We start from the raw sequence: 23,200 nt of genomic DNA, 5'->3' as shown, positions 1-23,200 counted from the left end.
TAGGGTGAGGTACAATGAGCTTGTTTGGTGCCCTGGCTGCGGACGTCCCATCGCGTCAGTTTTACGCTGCATTGGGATCTGCAGTCAGAAAAGGGAAAAACCCCTTTTAAGTGACGAAAAAGGGCACTTTTGGCGTCAGGGGTCTGACGTGGAGGGTGGCTGACCAAGCGTTTGTTTTTGGGAGTGAGAATGTGTTGCATAATAATAGAAAAAAATGAATAAGTGTTTCTGCTGTTAATCCAGGAGTTTAAAGTTGGCGTGTACGGTCTGACAGTTTCAAGATCAACACAGGATTTTCGCTGCACTTGTGTTATAGTTAAATCTGACAGACGGGCTTTAAAGTTGGTTTTTGGATTGAAACACAAACTTTTTCTGTTTCTGTTTTGTAATTAATGAAAACTATTTTGAAATTTGAAACGGCCTTGTGCTGAACAGAATAGACCTCTGGTGGTTTGGAGTTCTTACAGACAATTTGTAGTTTTAACCATTCATTTTTGGAAATATCCATCAGAATGTTGTTGAAAATGAATGAAATGATGCCCAGTTGTCTAAAATACATGGGAGCAGGTCTAAGTCTCTGGGCGACGCCATGTTAGGTGCAATGTTTCCTTCTACGGGAGCTCATGAGGACAAAATGCATTAACGGATTTGTAATAAACGGTTACACATTTACCTCTTCACTTGTTGCCACTGATGAAAGGGAGTTTGATGTGCTCGTTATTTTTGCTGAAGTTTGCACTCCCAGCGCTTTTTGACCCTAATGGGCATCCCTTGGTAAGGTCTTACCCCAACACAAAAGTACTGCTTGCTTGCAACAATTTAGGTATGGACTGCCCCTAATGCCAGGAAAAATACACACTGTCACTTTAAGAAGCTGCAAGATCTGTTCTCTCCAAACCAAGGCCAGATATTCCTCAGCGGTTGTCTCTTAGGATTTAAAGACGGACAGTTATGAATTACTCAAAGCAAGGCGGAGACTGAGTGTGTCTGTAGTATTAGTTAATGCACTCCACATGAGTGTTTCTGTGTCATTTATTATCAAGTGTGTGATGGGTTTGTTTTTTACCTTTTTTTTTTGGGTCGTTTGTGAAATTCTTACTGACTTGGAACGAGGGTGAATCAATCAAGATGAGGCAGGTTTTCACTGCATGGCCCGGTTCACACGGCAGAATAACTATGCTGATTTGACCCGATTCTGCCCGTCCCACAGTCTTAAAGCCACAGTGTTTAATATTCTAATATATTTACTTGTTTACTATCAAATTCTGCAAGTCACATCCACAAATTTACAAACTTGTGATTTTTCATACATTTTTCTCACCAACGTCTATCCTAAATATTCCTTTTAGCTTTAAAACTTACACTTTTGTAACAATAATCTGCGTTTAACGCTCCATAATCAATTCCCTTCTTGAATTACTGCAGCTGTTCAGGAGCATATGAGATAAAGTGCTCCGTGTTTTGCGTTTGAGATTTGACGTGAACGTTCTCCTCCCGCTAACGTTGTGCAGGGCTGCCGCTGGTTCTCTCCGTGGTAGCCTTGCTGGTTTGGGGAATTTCTGCTCCTTCTCTCCGATTTTCAAGAACAAACAAGTGCGACCTGTTGAATGTGACGTGTAGCCAATCAGAAATGAGCTGACAAAACCATGCTGCATGCTCCACCTCCACCATCTTAGTTTAAGTCAAGTTTGATCTTCGAAGATGTTAACTTCCAACCAACAGGGGATTGTTTGTGTGTGAAGCTGGTTCTTGTCTCGTTTTTGCCATGCTGCCGCACACCGCCCGCTGTAGGACCACATCTTGAAAATCCAGGATTTTTTCATTGCCCTGTGTGCGATCTTTCATGCTTTGAAAGTCATCCAACAGTTTCAACATCCTGCCATGGGAACCAGGCCTAAGATTTCAATCTAACATAAGTTGCTGTGCAAGCGTAGCCTTAAATGTAGGACTCTCTCCTCAGATATTTCCCTAAATATGATTTAATTCAGGTGATATAATAAATTTCATTTTAAAATGCAGTCAAAGAAGATAGAAGGTGGGTTTTCTCCTGGTCCTGAGATAAAGAAGGAACATGTTTCTTTGACACTGCAGTGCTGTGGGGGTTGTGTGAATGAAATGAGTGTGAAAGAATGAGAAAAGGAGGAGGGGGACCTCTCCATCACTCCGACTATGACCTTCCAGGAGTCACGCTGATATAGAGTACAGAACTAATGCTTCAATATATTATGTGAATATGCTGCATTATCATTATGCCTCCTTGCTATCAGTCCCACAGTCTTTCACTCACACGCTCACGTACGCTGTGAGGCCCAACTTGTGATTCTCTGCACAGAAATCTGCTGATGAAATGTTTGCACACAGCAGCTCAGAGGCAGGGGAAAGGGATGTGACACAAAGAAAGAGGTTCTGAGTAGCAGCTCTACAGATGTTCTATATTGTGTGTGAGTGAAGAGGAACACAAGAGATAACATAGAGACTTCCTGGACAAGAGCAAGGTCAACGTGCACGCCACAGCTGACACGCGCTAATGCATTCGCAACCGTGTCGACAATCTGGAGCACAAAGGCAGAAGAGGACCGACTGCAAAGGAGATAAGAGCAAAATGTCACGCTATTATTTTTTAGAACTCTCAGAATTTCAACTCTTTCTACCCAAGTTCAAGACTTTGAGTTTCCTAAAGCATTTCATCAACACGACTGCTCCATTTCTATCAAACTCTTGCGTCTTGTGATGTTGTTTTGAGAGGTTGAGGCAGGTAATTGCAGAATGAGGACAAAACACACCATTGATATATAAGAAATGCATCAAAAATGACCCAACATGCTTTGTGGTTCAGCACCCAGGACTATGTTTGAATCCGGTTTTAACCTCCAGCACTAACGAGCCCAAAGCAAGCGCATTGTTTTGCAAACTAATTCTTTGCATGCATAACAGCTCTTCTCTGCTTTTACAGTAGGGCTGTCTGTCCATGCCTTTGTAGGCAGCAGTAGCTCAACAGGTAGAGCGGGTAGTCAAGTGATCTGAAGGTTTCAGGTTCGACAGAGAACTCTGCTGTTGTGTCCTTGGGCAAGACACTTAACCCGCCTTGCCAGCTGGTGGTGGTCAGCGGGACTAGCGGCGCCTGTGTTTGGCAGCCTTGCTCTGTCAGTGTGTCCCAGGCAGCTGTGGCTACATCGTAGCTCATCACCATCACTGTGTGAATGTGTGTGTGAATGGGTGAATGATACACTGTAGAGTAAAGTGCTTTGGAGTCTTCTGACTCTAAAAGGTTCTATACATGTGCATTTATCATGTGCCTGATCACAGTAAAACCAGCATGAATGTTACAACACTGATGTCGGGTCAGGGCCCATTTTTTACACTTGTCTAAATCAGCTCTTCTACCACAAAAGTCTTTTTGTTTTTGTTATTTATGTTCTGGTGAGTTTTAATCTCCTCCAAAAGGCACACCTCTGCCACCTGCTGGTGTATATTTGTGTCTTCAGTCTCTTTAAAACGGGAACTCTTGAATGTTTTAGCTTTATTTCTAAAACTCAAAATTAGTAAATGAAATGATTTATTTTTAGGTTGACTTTTTACTGAAGTGCCTTGTTCATTAGTCAGCCAGTCATAAATGAGAACTACTAACATCTTTACCTTTTACACGCACGTCGTTTTTTAGAATTAAGGTTTCTAGTCTGCTTGATTGATCTACCTGAGATAATCGCGCTGCTCTGAGGTAGAGCGAGGTCCTTGACTGGGAAGTCATTTTGTTGACTTCACTCTGTGTGTGTGTGTGTGTGTGTGTGTGTGTGTGTGTGTGTGTGTGTGTGTGTGTGTGTCTGCAGGGCAAGATCGCAGTGAGGCAGCTCTCATCAGGCGCTTTAAGGGCGATGGCGTCCGCTACAAGGCCAAACTCATCGGCCTGGACGAGGTCACTGCCGCCCGCGGAGACAAACTCTGCCAGGACTCAATGATGAAGCTCAAGGTAAGAAAACACTCGCCTTCTCCAGAATGTGCATGCATGTAAAGCTCTCTTGATATTAATTGATAAAAATAAAACACTAAAAGCCCCTTTAGCACTCATAATGTAACGTAAAGTTGTAGGATTCACAAAATCCACAAACAATGGTCCATAAAGAGTTTAACTTCATGCATATGCTGATTCAGAGCGTTTAAATACACGTTTTATACATCACCGCATAGCTCTGCCTCTGTTCGTTGCATATAGTCTGTCGGAATTCTTTTTTTGTCTATATGCAAAATGCCAGGGGCGAAAAGTTCAGGTAGAAAGATAAAAAATGAGCATGTTTTCATTTATAGGGATTATGATGATGAGTGCAGGAGGAAGTGAGGAGGTTAGCCGTATGGATGAGAAGGGGATTGGGATGAACGTCTCATTTGGCAGGACAGGAACAATTATCTGGGAGAGGTAGACAGATGGGGCGTTTAGCATTGAGGCGAAGTCATATAGAGGGAATAATTCAGATGATGGGTGGGAGAGAGATGGAAGCGTAAAGGTGAGAAGAGATTGGCTGTTCTATATTCATTTAAAATAAAGTCTAATTAATGTTTAATGAATTTACCAAATTACTTTTGATTTATTCCCTCACAAAAATTACATGTTCATTATCTTCAATAAAAAAGAGCTTTGCATTCATTTTTTTCACAAATGTGCCAAAAGTTAAGAGTGAAGAGCGCCTTGTTCATTATTAACTATCCCTAACTTACACTGCCAGAGAAAATTAAATAGAGAAAATTGCATTTACGTTTTGTTTACGCGTGGGGAAAACTCCACCCAGCGGAGACCAATAACAGTGAGAAGAGGACAGACAGCTCATTGATCAAACACCGTCCCTCCTTCTCATTTATTCAGACAGGAAATCCATCAACTCCTTTTCTCTCACTTCTCCACCTCTTCTTTCATGCTACTCCTCCTTTTTCTAGCCCAATTCCATCTCTTCTGTGTTCTCACTCCTCTTCTTTTCTTCTTTTGTTCTTATTGACATATGCTAATGGTGCTGTGGGTAACACACAACACCTACTGGAGAAATCATCAGGATGTCCGTAAATGAGTACTATTATCAGTTTACAGGATGTTCACTTAAATTATGTCAGCGACTGCAGAATAGAACCAGACAATAAAGCCCAGAGCCACAGTATTGATATTTTAGGGATTTTCACAACATATATAGCAACATATTGTGATATTTAACATCTGTGTTAAAGAGGTACTATGCAACTTTTTCCACATTTTAAAACATTTTCCTTTAGCCAGTATGTGCTAAAATTACCCTTGACATGGTTGATGAAATGTCACTCAGACCCCTACCACCCTCCGTGGCCAGAATGCTGCATTTGCAACTTCACAGTGCCGGGCCACCATCTGTTACACAAAGATGGACCTGACATACCCGGCGCTGCAGTCTGCTTCCAGCATGTTTCCTGCATGTTTTTATGATGAACACAGCTGATTTGTTTAATTTAGTGATGAATGCGTAGACACTAATGAGAGCTGTGAGACGTTTCAGCTGTTATATGAAGGGATTAAAAAGATGAACGCACAGCAAGGAGATAGGTTTCCCTTTTGCTTTGACCACAGATAATTAATAATGGACACTAGGGGGTGGTAAAAGCAAGCAAAACTGCCAAGTGTGCCTTTAAAAAAGCACTGTGAAAATCATGTTCTTCGACTTCTCAAGTTCCTTCAATACCATCCAGCCGTGTCTACTGTAGCAGAAGATGAGAAGTGCAGGAGTGGATGAACGTCTGACTGCATGGACCATCAACCACCTCACCAACAGGCCACGGTACGTGAGGCTGTACATCTGAGGTGGTTGTGTGCAGTACTGGAGCTCCACAGGGTACGGTGCTCTCACCCTTTCTCCTCACCTTCTACACCTCGGACTTCACCAGCAGCTGTCACCCCCAGAAGTTCTCTGATTCTGATGACTTGGTCATTGTTGGCTGTGTGTCTGAGGGGAATGACCTGGAGTACAGGTCAGTGGTCATGGACTTTGTGGACTGGTGTGAGCGTAACCACCTTTGTTTGAACACCAGTAAGACAAATGAAATGGTGACTGACTTCCAGAGAAACTCTCCTCCTCACTCACCAGTAAACATCCAGCGAGCAGACACTGAGGTGGTGAATACCTATAAGTTCCTGGGTGTTCACCTCAGCAGTAAACTGAACTGGTCCAACAACACAGATACTCTGTATAAGAAGGCCAAAGCTGCCTCCACCCCCCTAAGGAGGCTGAGGTCCTTCGGAGTTCATTCCCAGCTGCTAAAATCCTTTTATCACTCTGTGGTTGGCTCTGTTATCCACTCGGCTGTGGTCTGTTGGGGTGCAGGCAGCTCAGACTGAGACAGGAAGAGAAAGAACAAGCTAGTTCACAAAGCTAGCTCGGTTCAGAACTGCAAACTGGATTCAGTTGAGGAGACGTGTGAAAGGAGGGTGCTGGGGAAGATGACCACCATCTTAAAAAAAACCTCCCACCCGCTGCATTCCACTGTGGAGACCATGGACAGCTCCTTCAGAGGCAGACTGAGACATCCCAGATGTAAAACAGAACGCTACCGTAGATATTTCATCCCTTCTGCAGTAAGAGTGCATTACTCCTCAGTTTACTTGGTACTGGCATTATCCTGGTACACAATAACATCACAGCAATATTCAATCAATCAAATTTTATTTGTATAGAGCTCCGGACCCCACGTGACTCTCAGTTAGTAGACGCCATATTGGCAGGTAAAATAATCTAAACAAACACGGATGTAAACATGAACGTGAACGGGATCGGCTTGGATTTTACTTCGTCAGAGTTTACTTCACACTTTAAAACCGAAGAAATCGTTTTATATAGTCAGAAATTAAATAGACTAAACATCTCCAACCCTTACCGTGCCCCTGGGATACTTTTTAAAAACGCCAGAAGCTGTCGGAGCGGACTTCTTACCGGACCTGGCTGGGGAACCCCTTGGGATTTACCCGGAGGAGCTGGCTCAGGCGGCTGGGGAGAGGGAAGTCTGGGACTCTCAACGCTACTGCCCCCGTAACCCGACTCCGGATACGCGGATGAAAATGGATGGATGGACAAATAACAGATTTACATGTAAGTAGTTTAAATAGAGTGCTGTGCTGTTTGAATGTATAAACTGAACACCAAGAGAAATCACTAGTCTGATTGTTTTCCGTGAATAAAATAAAAATGTCAGGCAGGAGCGTCTCAGGATCTGTCTGAGATCTGTCTCGGTGAGACAGATAATAGCAATCCAAAGTGCTTTTTATGTGTGATCTGACAATTGATCAACCATTGCTTCAAAATTAAATACAGCTTAGCCGGTTAATGGCTGTGATCATAAAACACGTAAACGGCAGCACGCAGAACCCACGAGGCAACTTTTACGTGATGTTTACTTGTTGCTATGAGTAATAAGACAGAAAAAGCCACGCCAAAATAAGTTTAGGAAGCCCACTAAGAATCGTAATAAAAGCATTTAAAATAAATACCATACACAGTTGAGGAAACGTTGGTTTAAGTACCTGATATGAAGCGGTCGCTGCATAAGTGAAAACCTTTACTCTCGGGATCCCACAGCTTCATTTTAGCCCGGTCACTAGCGCGTTTTATTACAATGATCCAACGTTTGCGGCGCTCCGTATCTTGGGGAATCCTGTAGAGGGCTCATTCCTTATGTCGTCCGTGTCTGTTCTGCATCCTGGGGCACAACAGGAATCTACCATATTTCCTGTCTGATTGAGTTTTCTGACAATAACAAATAGTCCAGCTGCCGGCTTCTACCTGCCAAGATGGCGCCGTTTCGATTTGAACTGTTGCATGCCGGGAGAAGTGACGTCAACTCCCGGAGCTCTATAGCGCCTTCCACTTCCTTTACAAAAGCCGAAGGCACTGAACATGACATAAAAACAGTAAAAGAGCAAAAAGACAAAGAGAAGGATTAAAAAATGACTAAAATGTTACGATAAAAGACAGATATGAAAGAAGAATAAAAATCTAAAAATCCATGTTATATAAAAGCCAAACGATAAAAATGAGTCTTAAATCGACTCTTGAAGACCTGCAGTGATGGGGACAGTTTGATAGCAAGCGGGAGCTCATTCCATAGTTTATGTTTATGTTTATTTATTTAGCAGACGCTTTTATCCAAAGCGACTTACAGTTTATAACCTATAGGGCATGTTGTGATCTGTGGGGGAAACCGGAGTACCCGGAGGAAACCCACGCATGCATGGGGAGAACACGCAACTCCACGCAGAAAGGCCGCAGCCGAGTTTCGAACCTGCAACCTTCGTGCTGCGAGGCAACAGTGCTAACCACTGCACCACCATGCAGCCTGTGTTGGAGCAAGGACCGAAAAGACCCCATCACCTCTTGTTTTGAACCTTGTTCTTGAGTTGATGAGCAAATCCTGATCAGCCGAGCAAAGGGAGTGTGTAGGGGCATGCATCTGTAACAACCCAGCCAGTCATGGTGGGGCGCCACCGTGAAGAAGACAAACAACACAACTTTACTTTTCATCATTATTATTATTATTCATTATGTGTTCAATACTCGTGCGATACCGGATTTACACTGCATGTCTGTGTCTCTTGCAGTATGCTGCATATTGTTGGAACCCAAGTTTTTTCTTTTTTGTATTTGTGGTTTTTAGTGGTCGTAGGTTGCAATTCTAGATTACGCCCGTGTGTAAATACATGTACCTTGTTATTTTTCTTCAAATTATTCTCCGAATTGTTGGTGCTGCTGTGGGATCAATAAAGTCCTATTCTATTCAATCAAATTCTATTTAAATTAGATTTGCTGTTTGACCAAAGGAAACTGGCAAAGATGTAAAAGGTGCTAAAATTATTTACTCAGGTCTAGCAGTGAAGCTACTTTTTGACAGTTTTCCCAAGTATAAAGTAAGTCATTACAAGTTTCTTCTGAGTCTCAGTTAGATACTCCTGACAGCAGCAGGGCGTCTCTCCAGGAGACAAAGGACAAATGAGAACATTGTCTCCTACTTGCTGTCTTAAAGTAATGCAGGTTTTAAAATGCTTCCACTACTGTGATTACCGTTCTTTCTCGTATGCATTAACACACATTAAGACAAAATGTAATATGAAATAAAGTTTCTAAATATATTTTGTTAAATATAGGTGTAGCGGAGGCGAACTGATGATTTTATCTGTTATGACCAGGAAGATGTAATATTCTATATGAATATAAAATATTAACCTGTGAGGTCTTTATTGTAATTATTCAAAAGATTCTAGGATTTAATTCAGAAGATCTAGGTTCTTTGCTTTTTCAGTGATCAACCACACTTCGTGTTACTTCACGAAAGAGTCAAGTTTATAAAAGTAAGAATTTATTTTACAAACAATTTAAAACATTTAATTAAGCCTTTGCTGTGAGTGGATGTAACTAAGTGTGCTGAAGGAACCTATGTGTGAATGCGATGTCAGTCAGAGCTTCCTTATCAAAATAAGCTGAGTTCTGGTGGAAAGAATTTGGTTTGCTCTGATCTGTAAAGTTGTTATCATCAGAAGAACATTCAGACGCAATCTGTCATGTCTACCCGTTTCATAGAGGTCCTCTTGGTGGATCCGAAAGTCACAAGAGTCGGCTGACTGCTGGCACCGGAGGGCTGAAGAATACCGTGGTACCGACTCTTCAGTCCAGAGATGTCTCGGGTCACAACAGCTGGACGGAGCCGTGCGTCTGGCGGACTCTTAAGGAGTCTAACAGTATCAGCTTTGTTTCTGCAGGAAATGTTTGCTCAGCAGCTTTGCAGGTGCAAAAAGGTTTTGATGATGTGTCAAAACCGTTGATGGTTAAAGAGGTTTTGCTACAGATGGCCGGTCTGAGCGATTCTCTAGAACTGTCGAATCTCTCAGAATCTCCAGTTTTAGGGTTTAGCTGTTATGATTTTCACAGCCAATCAGAGGCTGACAGGTTTGAGAGACGTTACCAAGACAACTCAGAAACACACCTTCTTGATACAGGACGTTCTGACTGGGTTAATACTATGAGTGTCAGGGTTTAACTTAAACATGCTTGTTTTGTGTGGAGCAGGTGGAGAACCTTGTTGTTGTGGTGAACACGTGGCAGGTTCTAGTAGACATCGTAATATAACATCCATTCAGTGTGCACAGATAAATGAAGCATTTCATTATACTATAACTATTATAAGTAGAAATAAACAAATGTTTATTTAATGATTATCTAGATTATAAGTGATCGAAGGAGTTCATATTGATTTATTAAATCATTTTTGAATTTAGCAACTGATTGGAGCTGGAGTTCTTTCTTCTGGAGGCAGGCAGATGAGACCTTGGGAAAGAAAGTTATTGTCTATCTTTCAGACTAGCAGAGTTTGTGAATCCCAGCTGGTGTGAAGGAAGACTCATTTTAAAAGGAACACATGCAGTGTTGTGTCTCCTTTCTGACCAGATGGTGAAAGGTCAGGCTGTACCTAAACTGACCCTTGCTGGACGCGACATAGGCATTTGAGATGAATTTGTATCTACATGTGAAATCTGAACAAGAATCAGGATAATCAGATCTGCATCTTTGTTTATGATTTTAATCCTTCAGCTGTGTCTGTTGCTGTCCTGTAAACTGGAGTTAAGTGGTGTTTACATTTAGTAATGACCTTGTCAGGTTTATAAGTCTCACAGAGCTCCTTTCCTGAACAGCTGGACTCTGACATTCAGCTGCTGACTGGAATATAAAGAGGTGCTTTTTAACATTACCTATTCATTTTAACAGGAATTCATGTACCAACAACTGTAGACTAAACATCTGCCAGAGTCAGCTGATGCGTGATTATAATCAGTCCTGACCTAAACAGGCTGAACTTCCTCTCATCAGTTTATTTTATGTAGGTGTCCTCTAGATCAGAGGTGTCAGTCCTCAAGGGCCGTTCCATATGTTTCAGTGGTTTCTTCATTCAATCGATCTTTGAGCTGACTCTTCAGCGTCTCCAGTTGCTACACAGTACCAGTTGATCCAAAGCTGGGGTGTTGGAGCAAACTAACATCTAAAACATGAATATATATTTATTACAATCGCATCCCCCGATGAAAAGTTCAGTGGTCCTGATCTAAAATAGCTAACTCGCCATAATAAAAGTTGCTTTCTTTAACTTAGAGCCCTGGTTGTTCCTTATGGCCAGAATTTGATGTCACCATTTGTTTCTTTAAGAGGTTTACTTTCCTTGAAAATGTCTTTGTCTACTTTGCTCTGATAAAAACGCTACCAAATAGGGATCATGTTCATATTCATGACTCAGCAAAAATACTGAGAAAGAAGATTTGCAGCTTTTTCATTTTCTTTAGTTCTTCATAAACACAGAGTTCAAAGGGTTTGTTGTTACCTTTGCTGACATATTATGAAGGTTGTCTTTTGGGTGTACCAGTCTTTTCCTAACTGTCATATACGGTTCTGTTGGTGTTTATCTTGTGTTTTTTCATCGCTGTTATAATCTTCTCTGTTATGCCTTTGATGTATGGAAGGGTTATTACTGATTTTGGCTCGGTGTTTTTTGGTATTTTGGAGCGGGCAGCAAAGGGCGATATCGTCCTCTGCTGCCCGCGGATTAAAGGAAGTGACGCCATCAACATCCGGCGGTTGCTATGACTAAGGCGGCAGTGAATGTCGAAATATGTCAGCTAAGGTAACAACAAGCTCTTATCAGTCTGTATAACAAGAACTGAAGAAAATGAAATTGGATAACCAACACGGTGCGAACGTAACACAGAGATTTGTAGCTGGTTACAGAATCTCCTAAGATGTATATTTTTCTTTTCAGGCATTCAATATAGTCTCATACTGAAGTAGTATTACCATTTTGGTGTGTGGATAAATAATATAAGTTAACACATGATTATAAGTTTTACATTCTTAAAGGAAACATAGTATGACTTTTTTCTTAAGTTATAATAGTTCTATGGTTGATACCAAACATGTTCATAGAGTCCTTTGCACTAGATCCCTCTCACATAAAGCATTTGTTGATAGTTTCAGAGCTCTGTCACTTTAAGAAAACAAGCTGAAGCTGGCCACACCCACGCATCCCCCACTCGGGTTGCTACCAGCTGATAAGGCAGGGGTTTGTAGTAGAGCCGCTGCTCCAGCAGCAGCTCTCTCTTGCACGTGAGAGGTGGCTCTATCATTGGCAGTTGTAGGATGGGGTCACAGGGGCACTGACCCCTGCTGAAGTCTGATTGGCCTCCTAAGTTCCTCTGTCCTGTCACTCGCCTGTCCTTTGTGTGACGACTAGATAGTTGAGTGAAAACCAAAGTCCAAACACTAGTGATGCTAATGATCCATACAGGAATTTCCATTGGAAATTTTAATCTAAGGATTTTAGACTAATACTTGACCCCTCTATAAATATTGTGGCCCCTTGATGGCCTTGTACTCAGAAACCAGCTAGATCCGGTGTCGGTACAAGATCTGCTACGGTTTTAGATCGGCTCGGGGTCCTTCGACTGCCGATGACGTCAAAGTACGGCAAACCCACTCGGACAAAATACACTACACATTTATACTGTTGGAAAGAATTTAGCAGTTTCGTTATTAAAATAATGTTTCTTAAGACGTAAGTTTGTTAATGGTTAATGGTATTTGTAAAATAAAACACTATATTGTATTCATAATGTTGAACTCCTCTTTGAGCACATCCCTTGAAGGATCATAGGTATTAGCAACACCTGTGAAATTGTATTTGCAGGAAAGAAGTGTGTCCCGTTTATTGAAGTATTTTGTGTTTAGAGTTTTTGACGTCTTGTCCATGCGTAGTTCAGTTACGCTCATAGCTGCTAGCCAAAACTCTGGAGTTAAAAGTTTTCTGGCTTTACTAAAATACCTGTCTGTACTTATTTGATTGATGGTAGTTTTACTTTCTATTAGACTCCAAATGTAATCATTTGGCACGTTTCTAATTCATAATTTGTAAGAATGTAATCGGTGATATTAGCATTAGCATTCCTATGGGTTTTTCCATGTATGTTAGCATTGCGCTAACCATTCGCTGCCAAATTGTAGCCTTTGCGATTAGAAAATCTAATTTTGTCACATCGCAATTTAATTGCACACGCAGTTAATCGTTCAGCCCTAATTTACATGCAGCTCTATGCTAAAAGTGTATTTTCAAAGAGGTAACGATGGATTTCTTTGTAAAAGTTGTCCAACAGAAAGATTTGCCTGGACCAACGTAACGTGATAACAACATAACGTGATTACGTAATTCCGTAAGGTTCATGTTCAGCCAATCAACTACTTTGACGTCATCAGCAGTCGACGGACCCCGAGCCGATCTTGCACCCGTGCAGATCTTGTACCGAAACCGCCACTGGTTTCTATTCTCTTTCCCCATTTGTGACATCATAACTGGGGACTTTTTGAAATGGCTTGTTATGGCAGCATAAAAGGATGCAAAAGGTGGGTTTTGCATAAAGTGTCCCCATTAAAAATAAAATAAAACACATACTTAAGGAAACCTTGTTTAGAAATGTGCAAACTTCTGTGATAGTAAGTTGTCCCACTGTGGAGTGATACCCATGTGTTTGGCTCATTAATAATTCTGTTGCTTTGAAAATCCACCAAGAAAAGAATCTCTTAAGAGATTCAAGGAGAGGCTCTCTCTGGGTGTTTCGTTTAAACTCTTCATGCAGTTTGATTCTGCTTCTAACATGCTTGTTTGCATCATGTGTGTTTCCCTTCTGCAGGGTGTAGCTGCAGCAGCACGGTCTAAAGGGGAACACAAGCAGAAGGTGTTTCTCACTGTTTCATTCGGAGGGATCAAGATCTTTGATGAGAAGACGGGGGTAAGCTCTGACGCAAATGTGGGTCTGTTTGTTTGTGCTCCTCTGCATGGAGCACTTGGATGTGTGCGTGTGTTTGTGTTTCCTCTGTTAATGAGGCCTCTCTATGAAAGCAATGGGCCTTTGGGGAAATTAGGAGACCCTAATTGAAACCCTGAGAACAGGGCCTTAGTTGATGAGAGGACATGGCTATCCCATTGTCTGCCTCTGGTTTTATACTGTGCTCCGGGATTACACGTTTGGCATCTTACATATGCATTCGCTGACCAATGGGATCGATCCCAACTTCTTTGTATAAGTGCTGCCAGTGCTTCCTCCTAGTCAATTTTTAAAGGAAACCATTCTTAACGCTCTATTTTCCTCAGTCGTGTTTTCCACCGATCTCTTTGGCAAATCCTCAAAAAAACTGACTAAACAGGAGATTTTCTTGGCTTCTCTGAGACGTCCTGTCATCTTGGAGATTTACAGCAATGGCAATGCAGCCTTAAATAGAGGGCGCCCTTTGGAGAGACACAACTCAGAATTCAGTTATTAAATGCTGTTGCAGATGGAGTGTGCTTGTAGCTCAAAGGAAAGTGGCCGAAAGTGCCGGGTGATTTCTTTTTAAATTTTCCTACCCCAGGATCCGCTGACAGCTTTTATTGAGCTCCAATCCCCTGACCGGCCGTACCTGTTAATGGATCCTTCAGCAAGAAATGTAATGCCCACAATTCCCAGGAAACAGGCTTTCCTGTCGCTAAACAGTTTTTCTTTCTTTTAGTGTGAGAGATTGAGAGTTAGTGCCACAATAAATTTCAGTAACGTGTGAAAACAAAAATCATCTTTAAAGGCACGGATTTGAAGGTGTTTGGTACAGTTTTCCCTTGAAGCCTGTTAGGATCTTCTGTGCGTGTCTATTTTAACGCTCTTTGTGGCAGCTGAAGGGGAACGTGCCAGATTTCTATAACACAACACATCTGTTGTTGTGTGTGTGATGTAAATGCGAAAGTGTGTGTTTCACTTCCTGGATTAAGCACAATATGAGGCTTGCTGCACAACACCTGGTGTTTAAGAACAAGATTTACACCTCAGCATGGTGTGTGTGTGTGTGTGGTAATTGAAAATTGTCCTGCATCTTAAACAGACACGTGCTAACGTGGCACCCGCCTCGGACCTGGAACAATCTCATCTTTCACCTTCCCTTCTCTCTTTACGACCCTCATAAACCCGGGTCTGACTCCACTTCTCCATAAAGGGACAAAGTGATAAAGCAGCAAAAACAAGAGGTAGTTAGAGAAACAACGGAGGAAAGTTGGAGGATAAAACAAATGAGAAAAGGGCAGAAGAGAGAAGGTGAGAGGAAACGAGGTTGTGAAAAAGATTGATGCAGGAAGGTTGTGATTGAGGGACAGAGACAGACTGAAACAGAGTTAGAAATATAGGGAGAGAATCAGTAAGCATATGTCAAAGTAAAGCTCTCTTCAGGGAGACCTTGTCCTCTGTCTCCACACATTAATATTAACTATAAAGATACGCCGTCCTCACCATCAGTCCTTCAACCTCTCCTAATGCCGAGGGAAGAGAGGGAGACGGAGGGAACAACTTTGCTTAGGTTCAGGGATCTTGACAGTCTCATTCCCCTCCTGTGCATCAGTCAGCCAGATGGGGGGATGGATAGACGGATCTCTGGGAGAGCAAATGGATGAATGGCCTCTCCGCTGGAGGAGGGAAGGTCATGCAGAATGGAGGGAGGTGGTGCTCGAGATGTTGGGGACATTAATCTAACAGAGAGCAGGTCGGCAGGCCCTTCTTTTGGTCTCATCTCACACACACACACACACACACACACACACATCCAGAGGGTTTGTCCTTGGTGCCAGAGAATTCAAGCCTACATGTCAAGAGTTCTGAAGTTCTGGTTTTTAATGAATTTTATTTTATTTTTATTCTACACATTCAGTTTGCTTCTTTTCAGACGGTGAGTTGGGTGAAGGAGTTTGGTTTGGATCTCAGGGTCATCAATAAAACGAACACTGAGGACACGTCCCATTAGAGAGGAGGCGGTTTGGGAACAGGGATGAAAGCATGTTGAGATTTGGATCTGTTGCAGTGTCAGTGCAGGTCATTCTTCTTTTATTTTCCTCCATGCTCACCTGAGCGCTTAACTACAGTCATGAAGATAATCTAAAGTGTCAGATCTGTTTCTGAGATCTACAGGGTCTCTTAAATCCACTCTCACTGATCCCGCATGAACATATCAGTGGACCCTCGATTCTACCAGACATTTAAGTGGGGAGATATCACAAAAGAAAAGACAACAGTTAGTTGCCAATTTCATTTGGATGCTTCTTCCTAACAAGTTTCTGACTGGAGAGACTTGTTTGACTGAAGCTGTTGCTGCAATGATGTTGGCCAATTTAGTCCCTAAATCAACACTGGTAGATATTTGTAATAAAAGCCAAGAGATCCTCTCTATTAACAAAACATAAAATGCTCTTTAACAACCCCAACCATTATCACCACTGTTGTATCATTTAGAGAAAATAATGAATTCAGTATGAAAGAGGCTGTTGGCAGAAAACTCCAATGTTTTATTTAGATGCTGCACGATTGGACAAGCAGCTTTTATGTGACAACTGGAGTGCTCTGTCTGTTAAACCAACAGCTACAGTTTTAAATACAGTAGTGTCTCTTTACTCTGCAGTGAAGTCATTAAAGAACGTTGTCACTGGAGTGAAGTGGTTATTATTGGATGTCATTAGGATGATAGAGCACTGGTAGCACCTATATGTTGTGTTACTACTATAAGAGTTATCCCGGGATATTCCAGTAATGTAACAAGGAAACTACAATGGCTTGATCCTCTCAGCCGCTGTGTCTCCATACAAAATCAGCCCTTTTAGTACTTTGCTAAGATGTCAGTGTATCATGAAAGTTTTGTCACTGATCCTCTGCCTTTGACACTGTTGACCATTCTATCCATTCGGGTGTGACCAAGATGGCGCCAGTGTTGCCGGCCTGCCGTTTGTCAGCTTCTTTTCTTTTTGTGTTTTTATTGTTTTTAGCCTATGCGTTACAATACGTTAAATGGTTTAGCCCCTCCTTACTTGGTGTCACTACTTCAGCCATACACCCCTTCACGGTCACTCCGCTCGGAGAACTTCATGGTCCTCTCGGTCCCAAGAACGCGCCTAAAGCCGTGTGGTGATAGGGCTTTTGCTGTGGCAGGTCCTAAGCTTTGGAATAAGATTCCTCTGAGCATAAGGGCCTCCACCTCTGTTGCGGTTTTTAAGGCAAGGCTAAAAACATATTTTTATGACCTGTCTTTTAACCTTTCTAACTAGTTTTATTGATTTACTTATAGCGATTTTACTCACTGTAGTTTTATCTGTATCGTGTGATACAATGTTTTATTTTCTGGACTAACTGTTTTATGTTTTTATTTGATCAGTGTAGCGCCTTGGTGGCATCTTTTTGCCTGTAAGGCGCGATTTATAAATAAAGTTGAGTTGAGTTGAGTATTGTTGGACAGGCTCGAGACATGGATAGGTATCAGAGGCACTCCTTTGGAGTGTTCCACTCTTATTTTTCTGACAGAACTTTCAGGATTCAGATTAATGGCTGCTCATCTCCATGTCTGCACTTCTTTGGGAAGTGCTGCAAGGTTCTATTCTTGGGCCTCTACTCTTTTCTATCTATATCCTTCCCTTAGGCAAAGTCCTGGAGAAATATGGCCTTTATTACCACATTTATGCAGATGATTGTCAAATCTACCTGACCATGAATGACTCGAATGCCCTCTCACTCCTTGACAAATGCTTAGCCAAGGTCAGGGGTTGGTCGGCGGACAATTTTCTGAAATTAAATGAGCTTAAGACAGAAGTCATTCTCATAGACCCCTCATAATCAATCTCACTCGTCTCTTGTCCCTCCTGTTCTCACGTTCAACCCTGAACAGTGTGTGACTAGCCTCGGGGTTAAACTTGATGCAGATCTCACGATGGCACCTCAGATTAATGCTGTGGTTAAGTCTTGTTTCTTCCAACTTCGCTGGTTAATTAGTCTAAAATCGATCTTGAAGTTACCACACAAATCTGTCATCCATGCTTTTATAACTTCCCGCTTGGATTATGCCAACTATATCCTCTTTGGTGTCCCAGCTTCAGCTCTAAATTGACTCCAGGTGGTTCAGAACGCTGCAGCCAGGTTCTTGACAAACATTTAACAAGCGTTCCCACATCACTCCTGTTCTGGAACATCTGCACTGGTTACCTGTAAACTTACATGTCAAGTTCAAGCTCCTGACCTTTGTCTTTAATACTTTGAACGGCTCTGCCCCAGGATATCTTTATGATTTGATTAATCCCTACGAGCCAAACCGTGCTCTGGGGTCAGCTGACAGTCTGCTGCTCTGTGTACCACCAATGAGATATACATCGCAGAGTGAGCGGGCTTTTATGTATGTGTAACAGAGTAAATAGTGTCATTCCACTTGCCATCAGTAAAACAGTTGAAAACGTCTCCGGTTTACGTGCTAACGTATCCAGCTGCGCCTGAGGTTAGTCAGTTTTAAGACGGAGCCGTTCGAGGTAGGTCGGGTTCTATCAGTGCACGTATGTGAGGAAAACTTTCAAAGTTATTTAATACTTATTTCAGTCTTTTTATTCCAACAGAGTGTGCTGTTTGATTCTACCAATCCTACCAAAAGCTAGGTTTCTGACCAGCATTCCTGTGTTAACAGATTAAATGCTGGTGTCAGCAAAAACTTCGTCTCAAGACTCTTTGTACAACACAACGCAGAGTTAATAAAGAACTGGACCTACCAGTACCAGGGCTGGTATGGTTACATATGCTGCCCCCACTCTATGGAATGCACTCCCACTCTCAATCAGGCAGGCTCCCTCCTTCTCTCATTTTAAATCAGTTTTAAATACTTATTATTATGATATGGCTTTCTCTCATTGTTGATGTTTTCATGTTTTATTGTGCTGGGTTTTATTGCTGTTCTTGCCATGTTTGACTCATGGTGTTTTTATCCTTGTACTTGTACAGCACTTTGGTCAGCTGACATGCTGTGTTTTTAAATGTGCTTTATAAATAAATGGTATGGTATGATCCTGGTGAAATGGTAAATGGCCTGTATAAGTTCTGGTAGCTCTCCTCCAGGAGGGAAATATGAAGGTGAAAGAGGTTGGACAGACAGTATCCTGCAGCTGGCTTCATCTCCTTCTTCACTCCCAGTGCTACAGGAAAAATCTTAGGTCAGTGGCTGAAAGACACACTGCCCACAGTCCCAGTTGGGGGGTCGAGGTGGTACTGATGTTGTATGTGTGAATATCAACAGTCTATGAGGAAGGCAGCTCACACAGCAAGAATAAACTTCTTAGAGATAACCTCCTGTTTTTGTAAATAATCAACTTCCCCAGAGAATGTCCCTATAAAGGCAACATCTAAAAGCTGAAGCTGCCAGAAGTTGCCTCTCCTCCCTTGGGATTATAGCTTTGTTTTGCCCAGGCTTTTGCTCAGAATAATGCAACAGCACTATTAAAATGTTTCGTACATAAAAACAACAGCGGGAATAAAAGTTCACATCTGCAGGAGAGCTCCAAACATTTCAGCATCAGATGCACCACTACCATTCCAGCCCAATCAGGGTTTGCACATACTGGCTGGTGGAGGGATAATGGCAGATGCTTTTCTAGGTCTTAATAATTAATGCAACAATAATTTGTGCAGGTGGTTTGAGTCTCAGCAGCAACATCATTAGAAAACCTCCAACGTGGGACTACTTGGAACATTCTTGTTTTCCCTCATCTTAAATACGCCACAAGTGTGAGTTTATCGTGTATTGTTTTTTGTTATCCTGCCCAATATCAGCTGGGAGGAACACTGAATGAGCAGTTTAGTGGATATATGGAGAGCTTGTTCTTGGAGAGGTGTTCTCTTCACAGATCAATCTCGGTTTACATTGTTCAGGGCAGATGGCAGACAGTGTGTGTGGCGTCGTGTGGGTGAGCGCTTTGCTGATGCCAGTGTTGTGGATCGAGTGGCCCATGGTGGTGGTGGTGTTATGGTATGGGCAGGCATCTGTTATGGACGAAGAACACAGGTGCATTTTATTGATGGCATTTTGAATGCACAGAGATACCGTGATGAGATCCTGAGGCCCATTGTTGTGCCGTACATCCATGAACATCACCTCATGTTTCAGCAAGATAATGCACGGCCCCATGTTGCAAGGATCTGTACACAATTGTTGGAAGCTGAAAATGTCCCAGTTCTTGCATGGCCAGCATACTCATCGGACATGTCACCCGTTGAGCATGTTTGGGATGTGCTTGACCGGCGTATACGACAGCGTGTACCAGTTCCCACTAATGTCCAACAACTTCGCACAGCCATTGAAGAGGAGTGGACCAACATGCCACAGGCCACAATTAACAATCTGATAAACTCTATGCGAAGAAGATGTGTTGCACTGCATCAGGCAAATGGTGGTCACACCAGATACTGACACAGGTTCTGAGTCCCCAGACCCCCAATAAAGCAAAAAACTGCACATTCCAGGGTGGCCTTTTATTGTGGGCAGTATAAGGTACACCTGTGCACTACTCATGATGTCAGATCAGCATCTTGATGTGGCACACCTGTCAGGTGGGATGGATTATCTCAGCAAAGCACAAGTGCTCACTATCACACATTTAGACTGATTTGTGAACAATGTTTGAGAGAAATGGTAATATTGTGTATCTGGAATGAATTTTAGATCTTCTAGTCCATCTCATGAAAAATCAGAGCAGAAACAAAGGTGTTGTGTTTACATTTTTGTTGAGGGTATTTGTCTTATCATTTGTTGAAAACAAAAACTGATTTTTTAGGATTAGTTTTGTGTGTAAACCTTTGCTAAATTAGAGTATATTAATTAAAATGGTCAGCACTTAGATTGGCCTTTTCACATTTACTAATAAATACTAACTATACTCGATACTTAATTGAATGTTTTATTAATTTATATTAAGCAAGCATAAAAAGTTGTCTTTGAACAGCTTGAGACAGCTTTGATGCAGTAGTTTATAGAAATCCTTTAGCAACAACATTGGAAGAGTTTGTTTTATATATGGTTTATTCAGTCTCACATGATTTTTGAGAAGTTTTGGTCCAATCTTTAGCTGCATGTCTCTGTGTCCCAATTGTTTTTGTTCCCAAAACCACATCAGGTTTTTTGTCTGTTTCGGTGTTCATGAGATTAATTCAGCAAAGGTTTGGTTCTTGAAAGAATAGCCTCATACACTAACAGGCCCAAAAAAAGTTGCCACCAAGAAAAAAAATAGGTCACACAAACTAGTATGTCATTGGACCTCCTTTAGCTTTAATTACATCACACAATCACTGTGGAGTTGTTTCAATAAGCTTCTGCAATGTCACAAGATCTATTTCCATCCAGTGATGCATTAATGTTTCACCAAGATCTGCATTGATGATGGTGGAGTCTGACCTTCTCCAGCAAATCCTAAAGGTTCTCAATGGGGTTACGGTCTGGACTCTGTGGTGGCCAATCCATGTGTGAAAATGATGTCTCATGCTCCCTGAACCACTCTTTCAAAATCTGAGCCCAATGAATCCTGGCATTGTCATCTCAGAATATGCCCGCGCCATCAGGGAAGATGGAATAACCTGGTCATTCAGTATATTCAGGTAGTCAGCTGACCTCATTCTTGAAGCACATCCTGTTGCTGAACCTAGACCTGATCAACTGCAGCAACCCCAGATCATAGCACTGCCCCCACAGGCTTGTACAGTAGGCACTAGGCATGATGGGATCACTTCATCTGCCTCTCTTCTTACCCTGATGCACCATCACTCTGGAACAGGGTCCATCTGGACTCATCAGACCAGTTTTTAATAATGCGTTGGACAGTTCTTAACCCAGTTTTAGTCGCTCCTACAATCTCCTTAGATGTTTGCTCTGCTTAGTCATAGTCATAGTCAAGTTTATTATATAGCCCGTTTCATACACAACGGTAGCCCAATGTGCTTCACATAGTTAAAACAATCACAGATTTAAATGTCACATCATGTTATGTATAACAAAATCAAGGGATATTGATACGGAACATAGTACACAAACATAAAAGCATATTCAGTAAAAATTTTGCTTAAACTTAAATCAACAATAAAGCAGCACAGACTAGGCATACATACCAAACACATATAGAATACATTTAACAACATAGATAAAAACCTAGTAGACCACAGATAGGTTAATGGAAGGCATCATAAAAAAGTTTGGTTTTTAATCTGGATTTAAAAATGGACATGGTGGGAGCGGTCTTAATGTCTATTGGAAGATAGTTCCAGAAATGGACCACATAGCAGCTGAAGGCAGACTCTCCGTGCTTGGTGCGGGTTCTGGGTTGTACCAATAGGTATTTTTCTCCTGACCTAAGTGATTTAGAAGGGCAATACTTTTCAAAGATCTCTGCTATATTCAGTGGTCCTTGGCCATTTAATGATTTAAAAGCAAGTAAAAGGACTTTAAAATCAATCCTGTAAGTTACTGGTAGCCAATGTAAAGATTTAAGGATTGGTGTGATGTGATCATTTATTTTGGTTCTGGTCAATAGCCTTGCTGCTGCATTTTGGATCATTTGAAGAGGTTTTATTGTTTTTTTAGGGACGCCAATGAAAAGACCGCTGCAGTAATCCACCCTGCTTGTGATGAAAGCACGAACAAGCTTTTCTAGGTCCACAGGTGATATGAAGTTTTTAGTCCTTGCAATGTTTTTTGAATGCTAAAAAGCTGACTCTGGGACTGCCTTCATGTGGCTGGTGAAGCTTAAGTCGCTATCAATAATGACCCCAAGGTTCTTTACAGTTTCTGCTACTTCAAAGCCTTTCAATCTCAACAGTGTGGCTGTCTTTAGTCCCTGGTCCTTCCTCCCAAAAATAATTACTTCAGTTTTGTCTGTATTAAGTTTAAGAAGATTTTTTGACATCCAATCTTGAACTTCATTGAGGCATTGATAGAGGGATTCAAGGGGAGCAAAGTTATTGGAAGACAGGGAGAGATATAGCTGTGTGTCGTCTGCATAACTATGATAACCAATGGAGTGGTTCTTTATGATTTGGCCAAGCGGAAGCTTATACAGATTGAACAAAAGAGGGCCAAGGATTGAACCCTGTGGGACACCACATGTTAGGGATGTAGGAGCTGAGGCATGATGACCGATAGACACATAGAAACTCTTATGCTCTAAATAGGACTTTAGACAGCAGATGACCAATCCAGAAAAACCTCCACAGCATTCAAGTCTTTCTATTAGTATGCTGTGGTCAGCAGTATTGAACGCTGCACTGAGATCCAAGAGCATGAGAACAGTTGTTTTCCCAGCATCATTATTTAAT

At 41.8% G+C, this 23,200-nt stretch overlaps 1 protein-coding gene across 9 annotated transcripts in view; it reads left to right on the top strand.

The window, feature by feature from the left end:
- Positions 1 to 23,200, top strand: part of dab1a (DAB adaptor protein 1a) — a 156,351-nt gene that overhangs the window by 90,208 nt on the left and 42,943 nt on the right. For all 9 annotated transcript variants that reach the window (XM_054730060.2, XM_054730059.2, XM_054730058.2 and 6 more), the window contains exons 3-4: positions 3,828 to 3,967; positions 13,721 to 13,819. In XM_054730060.2, coding sequence (XP_054586035.1) covers positions 3,828 to 3,967; positions 13,721 to 13,819 — 239 coding nt within the window. The remainder of the gene's footprint in view (positions 1 to 3,827; positions 3,968 to 13,720; positions 13,820 to 23,200) is intronic.

The sequence above is a fragment of the Nothobranchius furzeri genome, chromosome 8 (genome assembly GCF_043380555.1).
Source record: "Nothobranchius furzeri strain GRZ-AD chromosome 8, NfurGRZ-RIMD1, whole genome shotgun sequence".
In the NCBI taxonomy this organism is placed as follows: Eukaryota; Metazoa; Chordata; class Actinopteri; order Cyprinodontiformes; family Nothobranchiidae; genus Nothobranchius; species Nothobranchius furzeri.
Note: the sequence above shows the minus strand (reverse complement) of the source record. Positions and strands in the feature narration are given on the sequence as shown.